This window comes from Stegodyphus dumicola, chromosome 7 (genome assembly GCF_044657685.1).
Source record: "Stegodyphus dumicola isolate Sdum_Otavi_A_Nest chromosome 7, ASM4465768v1".
Classification (NCBI taxonomy): Eukaryota; Metazoa; Arthropoda; class Arachnida; order Araneae; family Eresidae; genus Stegodyphus; species Stegodyphus dumicola.
Genome location: NC_140774.1, coordinates 106,489,844 through 106,509,638, shown reverse-complemented (window position 1 = coordinate 106,509,638; position 19,795 = coordinate 106,489,844). Strand labels below are relative to the sequence as shown.

The 19,795-nt window shown below is 33.4% G+C and overlaps 1 protein-coding gene across 3 annotated transcripts in view; it reads right to left on the bottom strand.

Annotated features, from left to right (window-relative positions):
* Sec24CD (COPII coat complex component secretory 24CD) overlaps positions 1–19,795 on the bottom strand; it is a 114,596-nt gene that overhangs the window by 79,753 nt on the left and 15,048 nt on the right. For all 3 annotated transcript variants that reach the window (XM_035372814.2, XM_035372815.2, XM_035372812.2), the window contains exon 3: positions 15,424–15,572. In XM_035372814.2, coding sequence (XP_035228705.2) covers positions 15,424–15,572 — 149 coding nt within the window. The remainder of the gene's footprint in view (positions 1–15,423; positions 15,573–19,795) is intronic.

The following is a 19,795-nucleotide window of genomic DNA, read 5'->3' as shown; positions in this document are numbered from 1 at the left end:
CAAGTGTTGAAAGTTAATCAGGCTCTGTTTCATGCAGTTAGTGTCATAGGTCCGTGTAGAGTCCCAGTGGTTATAACCCAGTTAATATACTTTAAGGTTCCAATAAAGCCATTAAAGCACCAGAGGTGATAAGTTATTTTGTATTATTTTATGTCTCACTAGATGTAAAGAATAAGTTTTACTCGAATTTCTACATTTTTGTATTTTATCTTGTGACCTCATAGGGTATTTATGAAAGGCAAAAAATCGCTTTAACATGTAGAGATAATTTTTAAGGGTAAGCAGTTAGTTATAAATAATTAATTAGGTAGTTTGATAATCTTAGTTATTACGGATTTACATGACCATTATTAAATTTTATTTTTTAACAAATTTTGTTAAAAAAAAAGCCCTATTAAAATTAAAATCTATTCAAATTTCACAGTTTAAAATACATGTAATTTATAGCATTGATTCTTACACGATATTAGGATTATTACACATTAAAAGCTACAAAACATTTATGTTTTGTAACAAATACACTCAACAAAATATTTACCCATCATTTTAATTTGAAGCCTTCCCAAACATTTTGGCTTGTTTATATCGATTACCTTCTCTTTAAGCATCTTTTCTAACAATTAGAGATTTGTCTTAATATGCAAACCAATGTACTCACTAGTTTCTGCATGCATTATCTCCTAACTTGTCAACCTCTCCATAATGTACCTATGAGGGTTTACTTTATCTGGTAAAAGTTAAATAGTCCAAAACCCTCAACAGATGTGAAGCATATTATTATCGCTATGTCTGAATTTAACTACAATATCAGACAGAGGTTTAAATAAGAGGCTTATTTAAAAAGAACTTAGAACATAAAGGCATGTTCTGATGCTAACAAAATCAATTACAGCTCACTGTTACGTAATTAAACAAGAACAGTTTAAGTCAAACTAAAAATGTGGTCAAAGACTATACAATTTAATTTTAATCTGGCTCAGTAACTCTATCATATAAGAGAATAGAAACGGGAAATTATAGTAAAGGCTGAGATCATAAACAATTCGGTAATTCACATAATAATAATAACTGCACATATCTTTGATGAAAAATTTTCTTTATGTATTCAGTTTCTTTCTTCAACAGGTTTCCTTTTCATTTTAGAATTTTTGGATTTAATTAAGGATTTCTGTTATTCTAAAAAACACTAAATGCATTTAGAATGTATAGAAAAAGCGGCTAATTTTATTTCTTTAGTACTATGAACATTTAGAAGAATGAAATATATATGGTAAAGGCCGATTACAGAGCTGATGTGGCAGAATTTTTAGAATTTAGTGACACACTGAACAACAAAATCTAGAAATGGCAAAACTTTTAGAATTTAGAGTAGGCATTGGAACCAGAATTTAGAAAGACACTAGGCAGCAGAATTTAGGATCCACAGAGATTGCATCAGGTGGGAAAAAGCCTAGTGCCAGCCATATGTATGATGCATTAGGACATACTAGATGAATCTTTTAAATTGTAAGTTTTCAATTTCTTTATTAATAAAAAAAAATTCCTTTCTATAATGCCTGCCCATGTGATAAGATTAGAAACATTTTTGATATTTTCCAAGCTTGAGTCTAGTGAAAAGTAGAGAAAGTAAAAGGATGATAAACATGTTAAAAGATTATAGTATCAAAAGTAAAACATTCAAATATTATGTTTTCCTTGTTCTTCCAGACGTTCTCCAAAAAGTAAGAAATTCATTGCAAACTTTCTGTAAAATACCTCCATTATGTATTTTACAGTTTCCATGGTATTGATACTATGGAAACTTTTCACATTTTGTCAGATATTTCTCGAATCTTCTAGAATCATGGGTCTATAAATCTTGCCTTCAAATTCTTCTAAACCTTCCAAGCTGCAATGTCTAAAATCCTAAAGAAAAATTACCCTTACAAATTCTATACCTGCAAAAAGCCAGAAATATTGTGAGAAAAAAAAATCAGAGGGGAAAAATGTAAAATTAATTTCAGAGAGAAAACTGATGCATATTCTGAGACAATAAAAACTCTTACCATAAAAAAATTTAAAAAGATATTTTTAATTAATTACATAGCTATTTTGCTTTTGATAACAAATGATTCGTAAATTATGCTGTATGGCATTATGTTTAGACCTTGTTTATTTTCAGATTCAAAATATTGTATAATAAGTTGCCAAAATGAAACTTTATAATATGTTGCAACTCAACTCTTGTTGAGATCCGATGGCTGAGTGACGTCATCTCGAACTATGAACTCTCGCTTAGAGATCGCACGAGAACTCGTAAAGGAGAAGTTGCACGCTGCGTCATGCCAAACTAAAATCGTTTTCATTACGTAAATATTCTGTAACCCATTTGAGTCTTGATTAAAATATGTTTGTGTAAAGAATGTATTGATCATTATGGATTATTCCCTTCAAAGGATTCCAGATAGAGATGCACAGAGGAGATCAATTCAACTAGTGGCCCTGGCAGAACCCACTGGATCAAGGTAAGCAGTTTTGTTTTACCTTGATTAATTAGTTAAAAGTGTAAGTAACAATAACGATAAGGAAATAAATAATAATATTGTGGCGCCATAATGTGGGACCATTGGGTTGAATTTGAACTGAAATTTAATAGATTTTGCTTAAAGCAAAAACATGGATTTAGAAAAATTAAAAAAGAAATGATCTGCAATAAGAGCAGTAGTTACGAGGCTGATAAATAAGATAGAAAAAGAAATTGCTAGTGAGGGGGCTAAAAACGTAGTTGGAGAAACGGTTGCTCAGTTAATTAGTAAAGAACTAATCTTAGCAGATAATGGTATTGAAACTTTAATTGATGTAACAAATTTAGAAGATGAAGTAATGTCTAGAGAAGAGTATAAAAGTAAAATTATTGTTTGGAAATCACGCACGAAAAGATATTTAGATACTAATCTACATAGCGCTAATTCTACTTCACGTGGAACTGTCACTGAATCGCAAAACAAAATTAAACTCCCCAAATTTTCCCTGGAAACGTTTCCGAGAAAGGATGTGTGCAGTTGGCCCGGGTTTTGGGCATGATTTGAGACAGCTGTACACAAAAACGAAAGTCTACATGCAGTAGATAAATTTAACTATTTAAAGTCAATTCCTCCTTCCGATGCAGAAACTGCAACACAAGGGTTGACGTTAACAGCAGAGAATTACAAGAAGGCTGTGAAAATATTAAAAGATCGCTTCGGACGCAAAGAACTAATCATAGATACCTACATAAACAATTTATTAACTCTGACTCCGGTTAAAAGGTCTTGCGATGTGACAGCACTTCGAAAATTATACGATCGTTGTGAAGTACAAATTAGAGGATCAGAATCGTGTAATATATTACCAGATTCGTACAGTACCTTATTGTATCTGATATTAATAAAGGTGATTCTGAATGATTTAGCACTAGAATTTAATAGGAAATATGAAGATGAAAACCAGACAAAAATTACGAATTTGCTAAATTTTTTAAGAAAGGAAATAGAAAGTTGAGAACGTACAGGATTTTTAATTAAGCCAACAGATTCTGAAGTAACTGAAAGGAAATCCCATTTTGAAAATAAGCGGCAGTTTCGAGATCGTTTTCAAAACAACGAAAGAAATCAGGATTATAATAAGGGTAGAATTCCTTCAACAGCAGCATTAAACACATTACTTTCTGATAGCTGTTTATTCTGTTCTGAAAATCATACGTCAGAATCATGTCAAAAGACTGTGCAAGAAAAAAAGGAAGCGTTAAAGCGAAGTGGAAATTGTTTCGTGTGTCTTAAAAGGTATCATTTAGCGAGGAACTGCAAATCGAAACTAACTTGTGGTATTTGTGATCGACGACAAAATACATTGATACACTATTGTGGGAAATGTTATGTCATGATATTCCCTAATCCCCTACTGTGTGACGTATGCATTTGCGTCAGCATGTGTTTCCCGCCTTCGGGAGAAGACGAGGATTAGCTGGCGAGCGGAGCAGACGTCGCTCTATCGCTCGTATACCATTTTCATTAATTGTAATCCTAATATAATCTATATTTGTAAATAGTAATAAATGTGTGTTATCAACTATGGTCGTTGCCTTTCCCCACATTTTGGGGGCTCGGCCGTGCCTTTTGTGCATGCGTTATAATCGAACCCTAGACACCAGCAATTACTAAAGATGTTCAGAGAGCTAACAAAGGCAAGACGTGCCTTTATGACGATTTAATATTCTTCTTCAAGCCAGACGACGTATGTGAATGAAGACGTGCCTTTATGACGATTTAATATTCTTCAAGCTGGACGACATATGTGAATGATGTTACATGCTACTTGTCCGTTCTTCTGATTTTGGACGTTAAATCGAAATTCGATTTTGGATTACATTGGATTGGCCAAGATATATATTGGATTATAAGGACTGCCCCGAAGTTAGGTAGGCCCATTTTCCCCTAATTCGTTCATAATTACATAACACACACTATGACGAAATGAACGTGTCAGACGAGGCCCGTCCAAGGGGCAGTAGTCTCTTCTGTTTCTGGTTGCGCAACAGTAAATAACTCATTTCTTCTGACAGTACGAGCTGAAATTATAAACACAGACAATTGGTGCCAGCAAAGCGTTCGCACCATGTTTGATTTAGGATCGCAGCAAACATTTATTAGGGAGGACATCTGTAAGAAGTTAAAACTTCCAGTGATTGGAGAAGAAAAATTAAAAATATTCTCTTTCGGTTGCACGACGTCTGAAGTGCATAGCGTTAAAAAAACCAGTCTCATTTTGCGTAATTCGAAGTATCGATACGAAATCAAAATAGGAGCTTTAATTACTCCTGTCATTAACGGATCACATATTCATTCCCCTAGAAATGAAATAGTTAATCTTATTAAAAAACAGGGCATACAACTTTCTGATGAATGGGGACAAGGGAATAAAATGCTGAAAATTTCTTTGCTGATAGGAGTGGATTTTTATTGGAAAATAGTTACAGGTATGGTTCACAGACCTTAGTAGCGGTTGAAACAAAATTGGGTTGGACCATTAGTGGAACAGAAAACGGAATTTTACGGAATTTCCTCAACTAATGTGAATACCATGAAGGTTGTGGTTCATAATAATAAAGATACACAGAACGAATCACTGTTTAGTTTGCTAAAGAATCTCTGGGAATTATGATTTATATATGGGGATATATATGATTATATGGGGATAAATTATGATTTGGATAAGGAACTTGAATTAGAAGATAATATAGTTTTCGATAATTTCAAAAGATCTGTAAAATTTGAAAACAATCGTTATATTGTCCGCCTTCCCTGGCATCATAATTCAAATGAGCTTGGAGATAATCTGGAGATTGTTAAAATTAGATTTAAGAGTTTAAGTCGTAGATTTCAGAATAATCAACAATTCTATGACATATAAAGTGAAGTAATTGATAAGTATTTAAAAGAAGGAATCGCCGAAGAGACCAACATTGAAATTGGACCAAAAACGTATTTTATGCCACATCAAGCCATTATAAGAGAAAACAAGGAAACTAGAAAACTCCATGTGGTTTTTGACGCATTACATGTGGAGCATTGTTTGTCATTAAATGACTGTTTACATTCAGGTCCCAAGATGTGTCCAGACATACTGGAATTGCTCCTTAAGTTAAATCAAAATCGAATTGCATTTACAGCTGACATCAAGCAAACATTCTTGCAGATTTCTCTTGCTGATGAAGACAGAAATGCAGTCAAGTTTCTATGGAACGATGGTGAATTAAATGGAACCAAAATAAAGGCTCTTGACAAGGGTAATTTTTGGAGCAACAAACATCTAGTCCGTTTCTTCTTAGAGTAACTCATAACGCATACGCTGACAAATACATGTCACAGTATCAGAATGTATTTTCCATGCTAACTGATAATATGTATGTTAATGACTTAATCGCTGGAGCAGATGAAGAATAAGTAGCATTTGAGGAATGGGAACATATTAAACGCATACTGAAAGAAGGTGGATTTAACATACAGAAGTAGAAAGCGAATGAAACGAATTTACAAAAAGTATGGAATGAAGAAGCTTTTTCACATGATTCGACTTGTTCTAAGGTATTGGGATACATATGGAATAGGTCAAATGATGCATTTTTGATGGTGTAGGTTGGTATATTTAATTACGGCAAAGCACACGAGGGCTATCTGCCTAAGGGAAGGGATGCCTTCGTGGAGGACTTTCTAAGGAAAACTGGCTCGTATACACGTTACACATGGGGAAAACCACGAAAACGCCAATGCAGCCAGCCCGTTCGTGGGATTCGTACCTCGGACCGAACAACCAGTGTTCAGCGACTTTACCGCTCCGCTGCTGGTGGGCCCACATTTTTGGTGGAAATTGAAGATTTGGTAAAAGACGCTAAAAGGATAGATAACATACCAACTAAAAGGGAAATCTTGAGATTTGTATGACGTTTCTTTGATCCACTGGGGTATTTAAATCTATACACCATTTGAGCTAGGATTTTATTGCAAGATGTAAGGGAACAAAAGATAGCATGGGACACTGAAATACCAGAAAATCTCAGAAAGAATTGGCAATGCTGGTGTGATGAATTAGCTCATATTTGTAGTTTGGAAATACCAAGACATCAGTTTGCAGGTGCTAGGAAAAGGGATATAAAGGATGGTTTACAGTTACACTGTTTCACAGATGCGAGTCAGAAGGCCTATGGGGCTGTTTTGTATTTTCGTTATTCGAAAAATCGAATCATTCATACAAGCTTCATTACATCAAAATCACTAGTAGCATCTTTGAAAAAATTATCACTTCCCCGATTGGAATTGATAGGCTCCTGCTTGTCAAAATATATCCAAAAGAAACTTCGTGACATTGATTTAAATGTATATATGTGGACTCATTCTAGTATAATGTTACACTGGATTCAAAGTGATGTGAAAAGATGGAAGCCATTCATTCAGAACAGAGTGAAGAAAATACAGAAGAATTCAGATATCTTGAACTGGAGATATAGGCCTAGTGAACATAATCCAGCTAATTTACTAAGTAGAAGTGAAAATGTCAAACATCTGAAGCAGAATAGCATATGGTGGGAAGGGCCCACGTGGTTAAAAGAAGAAATGGAACACTGGCCAAAATCGAATTTATGTTCCCCAAAGAACATTGAAGATTCCAAAAAGGAACTAAGAAAAACATCGAAGGAAATTTTCGTAAATTTATGTGTTACTGAACCTTCAGAAGATTTATTTAAAACCCACAATTACAGCAATTTACAATGAATTTACCCAATTACTGTGTGGTGCTTAAGGTTCATCAACAATGTTAAAAATACATCGAAATTATCAGGACGTTTGCAGGCTACCGAATTGGAAACGGCAGAAAATTATTGTAGCAAATGTGTTCAGGAGCGAAATTTCACAAATGAAATACGAGCATTGAAGAACAACAAGGAATTAAGTTCAGAATCAAAATTGAAGTCCCTCAATCCATTTGTAGACGAAAGTGGTGTAATTCGTGTTGGTGGACGATTAGAAAATTCAAATTTGGATTTCAAACAAGCACATCCAATCATTCTGCCTGACAAATATCATTTGACTGTTCTAATTATTCTTCACAGTTATCCGGTGGTAGGGCACGTAGGAATAGCAGATACTTTAAATCAGATAAGAGATAAATTTTGGTTGCTGAAGGCTCGTAGGAAAATTAAAAGTGTTCTGTACAATTGCAACGTCTGTAAAATATTTCAAACGAAACTTGTCACGCAAGATATGGCACCCCTCCCACCAGACAGATGCCGAGAAGCCTCTCCATTTGAGAACTCCGGAATAGATTACACGGATCCACCGTACTTCAAAAGTGGAAGAGAATTATTTAAGACATACGTTTTACTGTTTACCTGTGTTGTAACTAGAGCCATGCATTTAGAAATTACAGCTGACCTTTCCACAGAAAAACTTTTGCTTGCATTTAGATGGTTCATAGCGAGAAGAGGTTTGTGCCGAATAGTGTATACTAATAACGCCAAAACCTTTAAAAGAGCGAAAAAATAATTAGAGCTATTGAACGAGATGATGAAAAACAATAAAGTTCAAGACGAGTTCTGTAAGCATGCAATCAAATGAAAATTTATAATTGAGAGGGCGACATGGTGGGGAGGCTTTTGACAGCGTATGGTTCAGTCTCTGAAAGCTCTTCTGAAGAGAATCCTAGGCAAATCGTCCTTAACATTCAGGGAATTAGAGACAGTCATGACAAAAGTGGAAGCTATATTGAACTCAAGACCTTTAACATTTACATACTCGGATCTAGGAAAGCCAGAATCTTTGACCCCCTGGTCACTTCTTAGTAGGAAAATGGTTACTATCATTGCCGCGAGGAAACTCTAAATTGACTTCAACAAAGGAGAGTCTTATACGTCAATTTAGACATCAACAGATACTGGTAGAAAGAATCTGGAGAAAATTGAGACAGGATTATTTAATGAATTTAAAATCTGATCATCATTCCAAACTGGTGAAAACAGGAACAATTGTATTAGTGCATGAAGATTAAATTCCAAGGCTGATGTGAAAGATGGGCATCATAATGGAAATCTTTTCTGGAAGATGGCAAGGTGAGAGCCTGTGCTCTCTGCTTGCCTATAATGGCCATATGATTAAAAGACCAGTGCAACTACTATATCCAGTAGACCTGGAATGTAATAAGGACAATTACAGCAATTGTCCTCCCGGGCCGGAGGATGTTGCAACTCTTGCCGAGATCCGATGACTGAGTGACGTCATCTCGAACTATGAACTCTCACTTAAAGATCGCATGAGAACTCAGAACAGAGAAGTCGCACGCTGCGTCGCACCAAATTAAAACCGTTTTCATTATGTAAATATTCTGTAACCTGTTTGCGTCTTCATTAAAATATGTTTGTGTAAAGAATGTATTGATCATTATGGATTATTCCCTTCAAAGGATTCCAGATAGAGATGCACAAAGGAGATCAATTCAATTAGTGGCCCTGGCAGAACCCATTGGGAAAAGATAAGCAGTTTTGTTTTACCTTGATTAATTAGTTAGAAGTGTAAATAACGATAACGATGAGGAAAGAAATAATAATATAATAAGATAGTGAAAAATAAAAATGTTTTATTTTAATGAAATTTATCCAAGTCATGATGTTTTAAAAAAAAATCAAAGAAAAATTCTCATATTTCGGAATTAAAAATTTTCTATAGAAACTGATCTTAAAATCGACAAAATGTTGACAAGTCACCAAATTTAGAACCGTTTAATAAAAGAATTCACATCTCCAAAAGCGAAAAATTGTTTAAAAGCTCTTCATTGGAAAAAAATGAATTTTGAAATGCTTATGTTTCACTTCTTGCTTAGAAACTCGATTATCCCATCATTTATATTAGAAATAGAAACAAATTATAACCCATGAACCCATTCAAAAGATAACCATATATGTCAGTGAATCACAAAAAATATTCCTCCAAAATGCTAATTCATACTCAAAATGGCAGTCATAAAAACAGGCAGAAATTTCAGATGATTAGAATTAAGGACCTTCTGCTGAGTTTGGCCAAAATTAAGGACTTTTAAGGACCAAAAATCGATTCCAAAAAATCTAAGGACTTTTAAGGACCGTACGAATCCTGATGTTACAGCCAAAGATAACTGACTGTTCGGACATATGCTAATTAGGCAGTTGTTTGAGATGCTCATATTCTAAAGGGTTTGAAAAGGTTCATTTAAATGCTGATATGTGTTTATTCATAGGATAATTTTTGAAATCTCAAAAAAATCAAGCAGTTGTCCAGTGACCTGTACCCAGTTGACTAAGGGTTACCAACCTTTCTGAAGATTGGATATATTGCTACAACAGCCAAATGAAATCGATAAAGCAATCTCCACAACTGTTACATCTATAGTTGGCATGTCACTTGGTAAGCTTCATCTGCCAGTACTGAGTGCCAGACGCTTTCATATGAAGAGACTGTATCCCACGTACTAAGTGTTTCTGTTGCACAAAGTGCCCAATCCAGAGAGACAAGATTAAAGTGTAACTGCCCAATCCAGAGAGGCATCATAATTTCAATTGGACTGTCCCAGATTGCTGCAATCTCTTCACAGAAGAATCCAGATTTGCCCTGGAATCAGATGAAAAGCATGTAAGAGTCTGGATAAAAGGAAGCATGTGGAATCAGGTTGAGAATATTATCCACCATCTCACATTCAGAGATGGCAATATCATGTTGTGAGTTGGAATTTCAATGGAATATTGCACCCTGTTGTACAACTTTAAGGATAGTTCTGTGAGGAGCTACATGTGACTGAGCAGTTGGTCCTGATTTCCTCCTCCTAGTTGATAATGCCTGTACCCATCAACTCAACATTATTAGTGAGCACCTGGAGAGAGAGAACAATTCTTATATGGGGCAGCTGCCATAATCTTCAGACCTTAATCTCACTGAAATTTTTTTAGATACCCATGAAATTGCTGCTGAAAAAGGTAAGTGTCAATTTCACCCATGAAATTGACACTTACCTTTTTCAGCCAGTTTCAGTTTTTCAGCTTTTTCCAGTTAGAAACTATCCTAATGGAGGAATTCACCTGTAAAATTCAGGTGGTGATAATCAGTGCAAGGGCGGCAATCACCATTAGCTTTATGAACCCACGGTTGCCAACCAGTGGTACATGGAAAATTTTTGATGGTCCACAGAAAAATTAGGACATAATTTATGCACCTTTTATGGACATTTTTCATTCATTAATAATTTTCTTTAATTTTTTTATGGTTTTCAGATTTAAATAAAATAGATAATAGAAGCATAGTAAGTGAGAAAATGCAAGTGAATATCCTGCCTTTCTTTAATAAAACTAATGATAGAATAACTAGTGAAACTGGAATTAATTCACTTACCGAGAGGTGATCAATGAATCAAAGCATCCACATTCCTCGTCACGATCAGACAGCATTAGAAAGAAAATTCAAACTGGAGGTGCAAAGGAAAAAACCAAAAATAACAAGAAAATATGATTCAGATTACTTGAAATTTGGGTTTATTCCAGAACCCAATAGTTAGCTGAATCTACAGCCTTTTTGTACTATCTGTCATCAGAGTTTATCTAATGATGCCATAAAACCTTCAAAACTAAAAAAATACTCGAAATCAAAATACTCAGATTTAGCTAAGAAACTACTGAATATTTTCAAAAAATGCATGAAAATATGCAAAAGTGTATAGGTACCTTAAAAACGTGGTTGTTTAAGTCCCTATCAAAAGCTTTCTATCTGATAGCAAAACAGAAAAGCCATATACGAAGAAGAATTATTCAAGCCTTGTGTATTGCAAGCTCATGAAGAGGTTTGGGGAAAAGAAGCTGTACAGAAAGTAATAAGTCTGCTAACACTCTTAAGACCAGAAGTGAAGAAATGACTGAAAATGACTAGACATCGCTCACGAGATGATGCAAAGGTGAAAAATGTAAATCACTCAGACTTTCTGTATACACACTGCCTTACACACCTTTTTCTTCTTCACACAGAGGTGAAATGACTTTTGAGGGGCAAAATATTGACTCGACTGTTCATCCTACGTGAAGAAATCAAATTATTCTTCAACAGCAAAACAATCCAGAATTTCAAGAACTCCTGTCCGACGATTTGAGTGGGTAGCCAAGCTTCCATACCTGGCACGTGTTGTAAGGACAACTTAAACACGTGTTTACAGTATGAGTAAAATATATGCTTTTCAAAAACAGTATCACTGTGGCAAACATTGCAGAAGGAAATATACAAATGTTTATAAATTTTAATCAAAGTATGGGAGAGAAGGGTCTCAACCAGCAAGTGGTATCCATTATTCAACAGCACTTACAGTCACTGGCAGAATAGTTTGGTTTTTATTACCTAAAGCAAGAAGATCTTAGGCATGGAAATATGCAGATTAAATTGTTATCCATTGTCAGCAAACACTGAAGATGGCAAATTACGCAGGAATGAAAAAGAAAGCCAGATTGATCTGTCTTGCGAGACAGTTTAAAAACTAAATTCCAGTCTTTTTATCAAGACCTCATTTTTGTCTCTCTATAAAAAATTAATACTCATCACTCAGTGGAAAGGAATTGAAATTTTAATTCAATTTTTGACAACATATTTGTGTGAAAAGACGTTTTCAATTGGAACATCAATTAAAACTTGGTACAGGTCTGAAATAAACGTGGCTCTTCTTCTTGCAGTGATATGACTACAACCAAAAATCCACTAACTGATGTCAAACAAACAGGAACAAATATCACACTAAAAGTGTGTAATACTTAAATAAACCTAAAATTTCCTCTTTTTTTTTTTTTTTTTAATAACTGCTCTATAACTTTGTTACCTCTAATGGCTGCATTTCGCATTAATAAAATAAACGGTTTCTGATTATTACCATATAAATATATTTACCTTTTTTTCTAAATTCATATTAGTGGTCTGCCAAATAAGAAATTATATATTTAGTGGTCTATGAAGTTCTAAAGTTTGGCGACCGCCGTTAAGAACCATCTGAAGAGGGCTGGCCCAAGGGCTTTTGGATGGCTGAATGATTCTTCGTGACATAAGGTCAAACTCTTGTTTTGAAGGTTGGAATAAATCCGGCAACAAACAACAAGGTTTAGAGAACACAGGAGGACCTTTAGTCTCAATATACTGGAAAATTGTTGATTTCTGATTATTGTTGGTTACATAATAAGAATTAAAGAGTTTGGGATACTCAGCTAGTAATCTATCAAAATTAGAATCACCAAAAAATACAGATATACCCTAATCAAAAGAATTCCCAAATAATTTACCACACGATGACAAATTAGTTTTTGAATAAATAAGGTGATTATTAGCAACATCAACAAGTAATCTATCTATATTAAGGAAATCTACACCTGTATAATTAGCTGATTTACATCTGCAGTGACAAATAACAAAGTAAAAGTATGACGTAAATTTAAATTCAAAGTAAGATGTAGTGCCAAATGTGGGAATTTTAAATCCACTGGCAGCAAATAATACCAAATTCTGGGAAGACTTAGAACACAAAGCATATTTTTTTTGGTAATACCAACACATCGACACCAGTATCAATTAAATATTTTATTTTTGTAGAGGAGTCAGCCAACAGTATATGATTCACCTGACAGTAGCTATTTTGGCCAGAAAGTGATCACCCTATTAATTTGCCTTTTGGTGAAAAGAACATGGAGCCTGGGATATCCTTTCTTGTTCCTCAAAATTTACATGATAAAAGCAAAGCTTATTTGTTCGACCTTTATAACGGTTAATACGTTTGTGTGAACTGCTGTGCCAGTATGAATCCCGAAAATTACACTTAGGACTCCAAGAATTATGTTCCAAGGTAGAGGTTAACTCACTGACTTTAATCAGTTGTACTACCTGAAGTTTCAAATAAGTGGTAGCAGATTCTCTTGGCTCGAGTCACAATAGCTGTATTCACATAAGAACGAGATGCAAGCTCAGTAATCTGGCCAGCAACCATAGCCAATTTACTCCAAACATGTTTACAAAGAGCAGCTAAAATAGACTGTACTCTATTAGGAAGCCTTCCAAGCCACAAAGATCTTAGCAAGGGTTCATCTATAATATCACCTGCCACAGCATGAATACGAGTCAATCACTGAGAACGGTGTTATTTACCAAGCTTTAATTCTTGCAACAGAGTATGAATTTTTGATGCTTTGCTCTCAGCATGAAATGAAACCAATCTTTGTTTTAGGACATCATATTTTCCAGTAGCAGAAGGATTTTAGAATGATATCGGCAACAGTATTAAGTATATCAGAGTCTACAGCTTGGTTAAATTTTGTTAAATCCAAAGTTATGCTGGAAAGAGAAAATTGTGATTCCAATCTCATAAATCATAAGGCAGGGGTTGTTTTCCAAAAAGACGGTAATTTTATTGAAGCATGTGACACATGTGTAGCTGCTACACTTCAGCTGCTAAGTCATCAACAGAATTTTCATTATACGACAATCAACTTCCTACAACTACATTAAACAGGATAGAAAACCTATTACATATCCGTACCTATTAGGGATACACACTGGAATGAAAATGCATATCAACAAAAATAAAAAACATTCATTACATAAAATAATGCTGTACACATTAATATTGAGGGGAGAATAAATTCCCACGAACCAGTCCTACCTGCACCCTGAAATTTACCATCACCTGGGAAAACATTATCCAATATTAGCATTGACATACTAAGTAGTTAGTACTTTCACTGAAATATTCCTGATTTGTAGCTCCACTATAGAATCGTCTGCACAGGAACTGCTATCACAGAATCTCAATTTTCAGCTTCCTCGAGCACTTCAACTCTGGCAACGCATAACCAGAAAATCATAAAATTAACTTTATTTAAAATTAAAAGATAAAATTAAATACATGATGATAAGCTGATGTCAAATGTCGACCACGAACAAGAAGGAACACTCAAGTGCAAGTAAGTCCTCAAGTCTTTATACTCGCGCTATAACGAGTGCGCACAGATACAGTGCAGCAAACAATGGACAGTGCATGTAAATGTTAAAATATTAAGAATGCAATTACTCCACTACACTATCTACACGTGGGCACAAAATTTATGTTTCTACAGCTAGTGAAAATTTTCTTAGTTTCTCATTGCTAAATATTTAATATGCTTAACATTTTCAATCTTCTACCTAATAGGAACCAGCAAAATAGCAAAGCAGGTAAAAGGGCAATAGCTTGCTATCAACCGGATTTCTCCCAACACTGAAACATACCAACTATAATTTCCTGGCAAGGTCATTATAACCTATATTATAGTCTTTAAAATAGGTACAAATGGGCACACTGAATTACTTTAAAATAGGCATTAGTCGCAAGACAGCCGCAGCAACCCTCTTCTCATTTACGACTGTACCATGCTTTTTAGAGGGAATTGAAGGATTTTAGCAGATTATTAAAATTTTATCTTCCTTTTTTCCTGTAGCAATCATTACAATGGTTATGAGGCATTGTTTTTTGGGGGGGCTGAGGTGCCTAATCTAAAGAAGCAGACTATAATTAGTAATGGAAAAAATGAGGAAACAAAATAAAAAGACAGTTCTGATGGTGTAGAGGAAAACTAATTAAAAGATCAAACAAAAATTAGTTTCAGAACAAGTACATTTCATTGCACATTTATAAACACACATATTACACGGTACGCATCTGCAGTAATTAAAAAATCTGAAACACTCATTGAGAAGATTTTACAATTTATACGAAAAAAGCGACATAAAATGTTTTCTTACAAATATAATTTTTCAGCATTTTCAATAATGAAATTTGTAAAGGCTTATTAAAAATCTATTATATTTTGGTTACCTGATTATTAAGGCATATTACCTGATTATTAATCATCTGATCTGGAGGCACTGCAGCAGATTGCACTTGAGAATTACTTTGGTTTGGCATATGACCAGGAAAATTAATTGATGGGCCATTCTGAATTCCAGCAGTTTGATAATTTGCTGGCGGATAACCTTTATTCATAACTGCAAAATACAGACATGACTTTTCAGAATAACTCAGAAACAAACCTGAATTTTCTTTTCTTTTTTTTAATCAGAAGTCAAATGCTCTTGAAGAAGATAAAGTTTTTCGAAAAGTGATTTACAAAAGAAACAAATACAACAGAGAGAACAGGAACTCAAAACTTCATCAGTTTAATGTCAACAAATTTCTTATAATATTTAAATCTTCTCCATATAAAAAAAATCAATTTCATGATTATGAACTAAATCACACAAATTCGTGTTATTGATAATTTTTTAAACTACACACAGATGTCATGAATTATAATTCTATTATGTAAATGTCTTCATTTAAAAAAAAAAAAAAAAATTTAACTGAGCATTATCTATCCTATTTTAACCTCTTTTAGGTCAGCATCGGATCTCACACGTTCAGCATTTTTGTGCAGGTAAGGTTGGCGTCATGCGATGAAGTGAAAAATTCCATCCTTGAAACTGAATTCGTCATTATTCGTATGTTGCTTTAAATTCCAAGATTATTTTAATATTTCTGAAAATTGCTAAGAGATAGCAAGACTAGTCCTAGTTTCTTCACAATTTTCACAGTGAGATTTGCCGCCTTGAATATCTGTTATTGAATATTCACACGATATCTATTAGAATTTCAACTAAAAAAAAACACATTCAAGATATTTTTGATATTCATAGCCTCTTTTATTATTATTATTATTATTAAATAAACGATTTTGGTTTTGTGATATATGTGGTTTTTATGCTCTGATGCCCAAGGCAGATTGTAAAGCTGCTGTAATGATAAGGTTGGAAAACCTTTTTCTAAAGCATTTTTTATGTAATTTTAATAATTATCTTATGTGGATATTTATATTAAACACATAAAAACAAGAGAGTTAATAAATATGGTATCACATTGTAATTTTTTTTATTTAAAACTTGGATGCATTGCAGGGAAAACTGATGATCAGTGGATGGGATATTACATATTTGACCACCTGTAGATCCATCAAAAATTGCTTACTGTCAAAAATATTTTGCATTTTTGAATTGAGGAGAGAACATATATTAATTTTCAGCAATTAAAAAAAAAATGCTTTTTAGGGGTCAGAAATTCGGAAAAAAGATTCGACAAAGAAGGGGTTAACATTGCATCTATGGAAAAAATTGTCTCAGTTTCTACTGTCAATCTAATTATGGAATTGCTGTAACTTTGAATGTTACTTATATATTCCTATGCTCCTATTTATAATGTTACCATATTTGTAAAACAAAAATCTAAGATTTGTGTGCTTTGTGGAGATATGACACTGCTGGAAACGAGTAAACATGTTTCGTATTGATGCATTTAAAGTATATGTATAATACATTGTATTTTTCATTGTTGCCATACTGAATTTTATAATTTACTTCTGAGCCCCCATTAAAAAATTAAATAGCTGATCTTTACTGTACGGTACTCCTTGGTTTCTGTCTAAAAAAAATCACCAAGTGGTATTGTTTGTTCATGAAATCTGGAAGCCCACTGCGTGAAAACAGGTTTTCCGGTAACCCTACAGTTGCTAATGTTGGCAAAACTAGCCTTGGGGAATATTTTTTTTTTTAAATTTTTGTCATTAAAAAGGGGTTATTTCTATGAATATCACCAAACATGTTGTGATAAATTGAGATTTTGGCTATTTTTTGTAATAGTAACCCTTTTGTATGGACCGGGTTTTTTTTATTCTTACCATTCTTTTCAATTGCTGTGTTTGGTTGCACCATCATTTGAGTATGTCTGAGGTAAGCAAGATGAATGTTGATGGTTTGGAGGCTATTGTACGTATTTATCTGCCATTAACACAGGATGGGCTGAAACGACCAAAAATTTAATTGAATTGCTTACATGGTGGATGGAGGAGGTAGTGGTTGGGAGTGTGAGCATATGCACGTGAAAAAAAAGTTATGTTAAAAAACTGACATTTCATTTATTTATTTGTCTGTTTGTTAATTTTTGTTAAAATGTCTGTTTGTTAATATTTGTTTGTTTTTGTTGTTTTATGTTAGGAAATATGTATTTTTGGTTATTTATTACTCTCTGTGTATTTTTGGTTGTTTGTTTGTCTCTTGGGTTAGGACAATAGCGAATTTTTTCTGGTTAACATGATAGTTTTAACTTTGTTTTAGCTTCCTGATTTTGTTTAAGTGAAAATAGATCAATGTGTAGATGGACAAAGTTAAGGCAGAGTGCAATGCCTAGTTTGTGCAATTCTCTGATTTTTTACGTTAAAATAGGTCGATGTGTACATGGACACCGAGTTTGTGTAAGTCTTTGACTCCTTGTTTTGATTTTGTGTCGCGGGGAGAAGTATCGGCACCATCTTAAAATTGGTGCCAATCCTTTCTGGCACCGATTTGGCATAAAAAAAGGAACAATTCGCCAAGGAGTACCAAAGAGTAAATTTTAACAAATTAAATAAAAATCTATTGATGCAGTTATTTGTCTCCATCTTCCCTCTCCAAAATGTTTTGGTGATACCCATATTCAGGACAATTTTGTATAAAGGAGTAAAATAAAACTGTGCAGCACTGACAACAAAATAGTTAATATACAAGAAAACAGACTACACATTTTTGGACCATTTATAATTTGAAAAAATTAATGGATAGAATATTACTTCTTAGCTAACATTTTTCTCAGAAACTCTTCGCCAGATTTTATATGCTTATTAAATTCATTATATAGATATTTAAAATTAATTTTCCAAGTATAAATGTTCTTCTAGTGTTGACACCTGTAATCAACTTTTTCTGAAGGCCAAATATTATTCATAATAAAAAAAATATTTGAGTATGAGTTGACACATTTAGCAGAGAAATTGATTAGTTACACGTGGAAGCAGTCTCTTTTAAAAATCAAGGACAAAACGCGACATACAATCATAAATACTGGATGTCTGGTTACTCTCCATTTATATATATATTTTTTAAAGGAATGCAGAAATAAACACTGAAACGGTCAAAACTGAAATTTGGTACTTTTGTATTAGCACACACCTTGTCTCTGTTTGGCAATTTTTTTTTTTTTTTTTTGAAGAAAAAGGTGATTAGATGAATTTTCAGATTGAAACTTACAAAGGATATGGTTGCGTTACGCACATATTTGCCAGAGTATGGTGACTTTTTCTAAGGCGATTGCAATAATGCGTAAGTACGAGAAATTCTTTTTTGTCAAATGAATTTTATTCAATAGCCAAGATTTTGTTTTAGCAACTGGAAATATTCAGAACGCAGTTTTTTAAGTTTGGAAGGGGAATTAGTTACCTGCTGTAACTGAAATCACGCTAAATTTGGACAAGAATGGCCAAAATATGGTAATACAAAAAAAGGCATTGCCTTAAATCAGGCAAGCACTGTAGACAACTGTTTGCAATAGTGATGAGATATTAAGGATATAGTAAGTATAAAAATGTTTAAAGATTGTTTAATTAAATGTCATATAGGTTTAATTAAATGTCTTTAATATATTACGCATAATGTTTAAAGCATCACATAACACCAAGATGATATGCTAAAATTACGCATTTACTTTATATACATTAATGTTTACGCTTGCTTTTTAATTTTATTTTTAAGTTCTTAAAATTAATATAAAGCATATTTAAGAAAAAATTAAGTAAGAAAAAATAATATGTTACATTAAAGTACACAAAAAATCTTAATGACTAAAAAAAAATCATTAACCATTTTTCTTTTATTCTGATCGGTAGGCTTTTAGAAATTATTGGTACTTAAACAAAAACATCAATCACAGATTATTATGCTCTTGCAAATTCAGAATATAATTATTTTGCAATATTTAATAATGTAACATTTTTCAAGTGGAAATCTTTCACATTTTTCAAGTGCATGTTTATTAAGCAGTGGATTTAAAGTTTGAAATTCTAATTTTTTATGTGTCATTACTCTAAATTAACATAACAAAGTCTTTCATGAAACTACAAGGGACCTTCACAATCTTGTGAAAATGATCACAAAACAAAAAAAAAGTAGCTAAACCAGAAAACAAGGGTCTTTTTTACAGTGGACTATAAACATGGATGGATGTAAATAACACGTATTTTTTAAGCCATTAGCGGAACCAGAATTATTAAAAACAGACAATCAATATAGCTCAACTAATTTCCTACTATTCGGTTCACGACACATGACTCTGCATACAAATTCACAATGACTATTGAGGAATTAAGCAT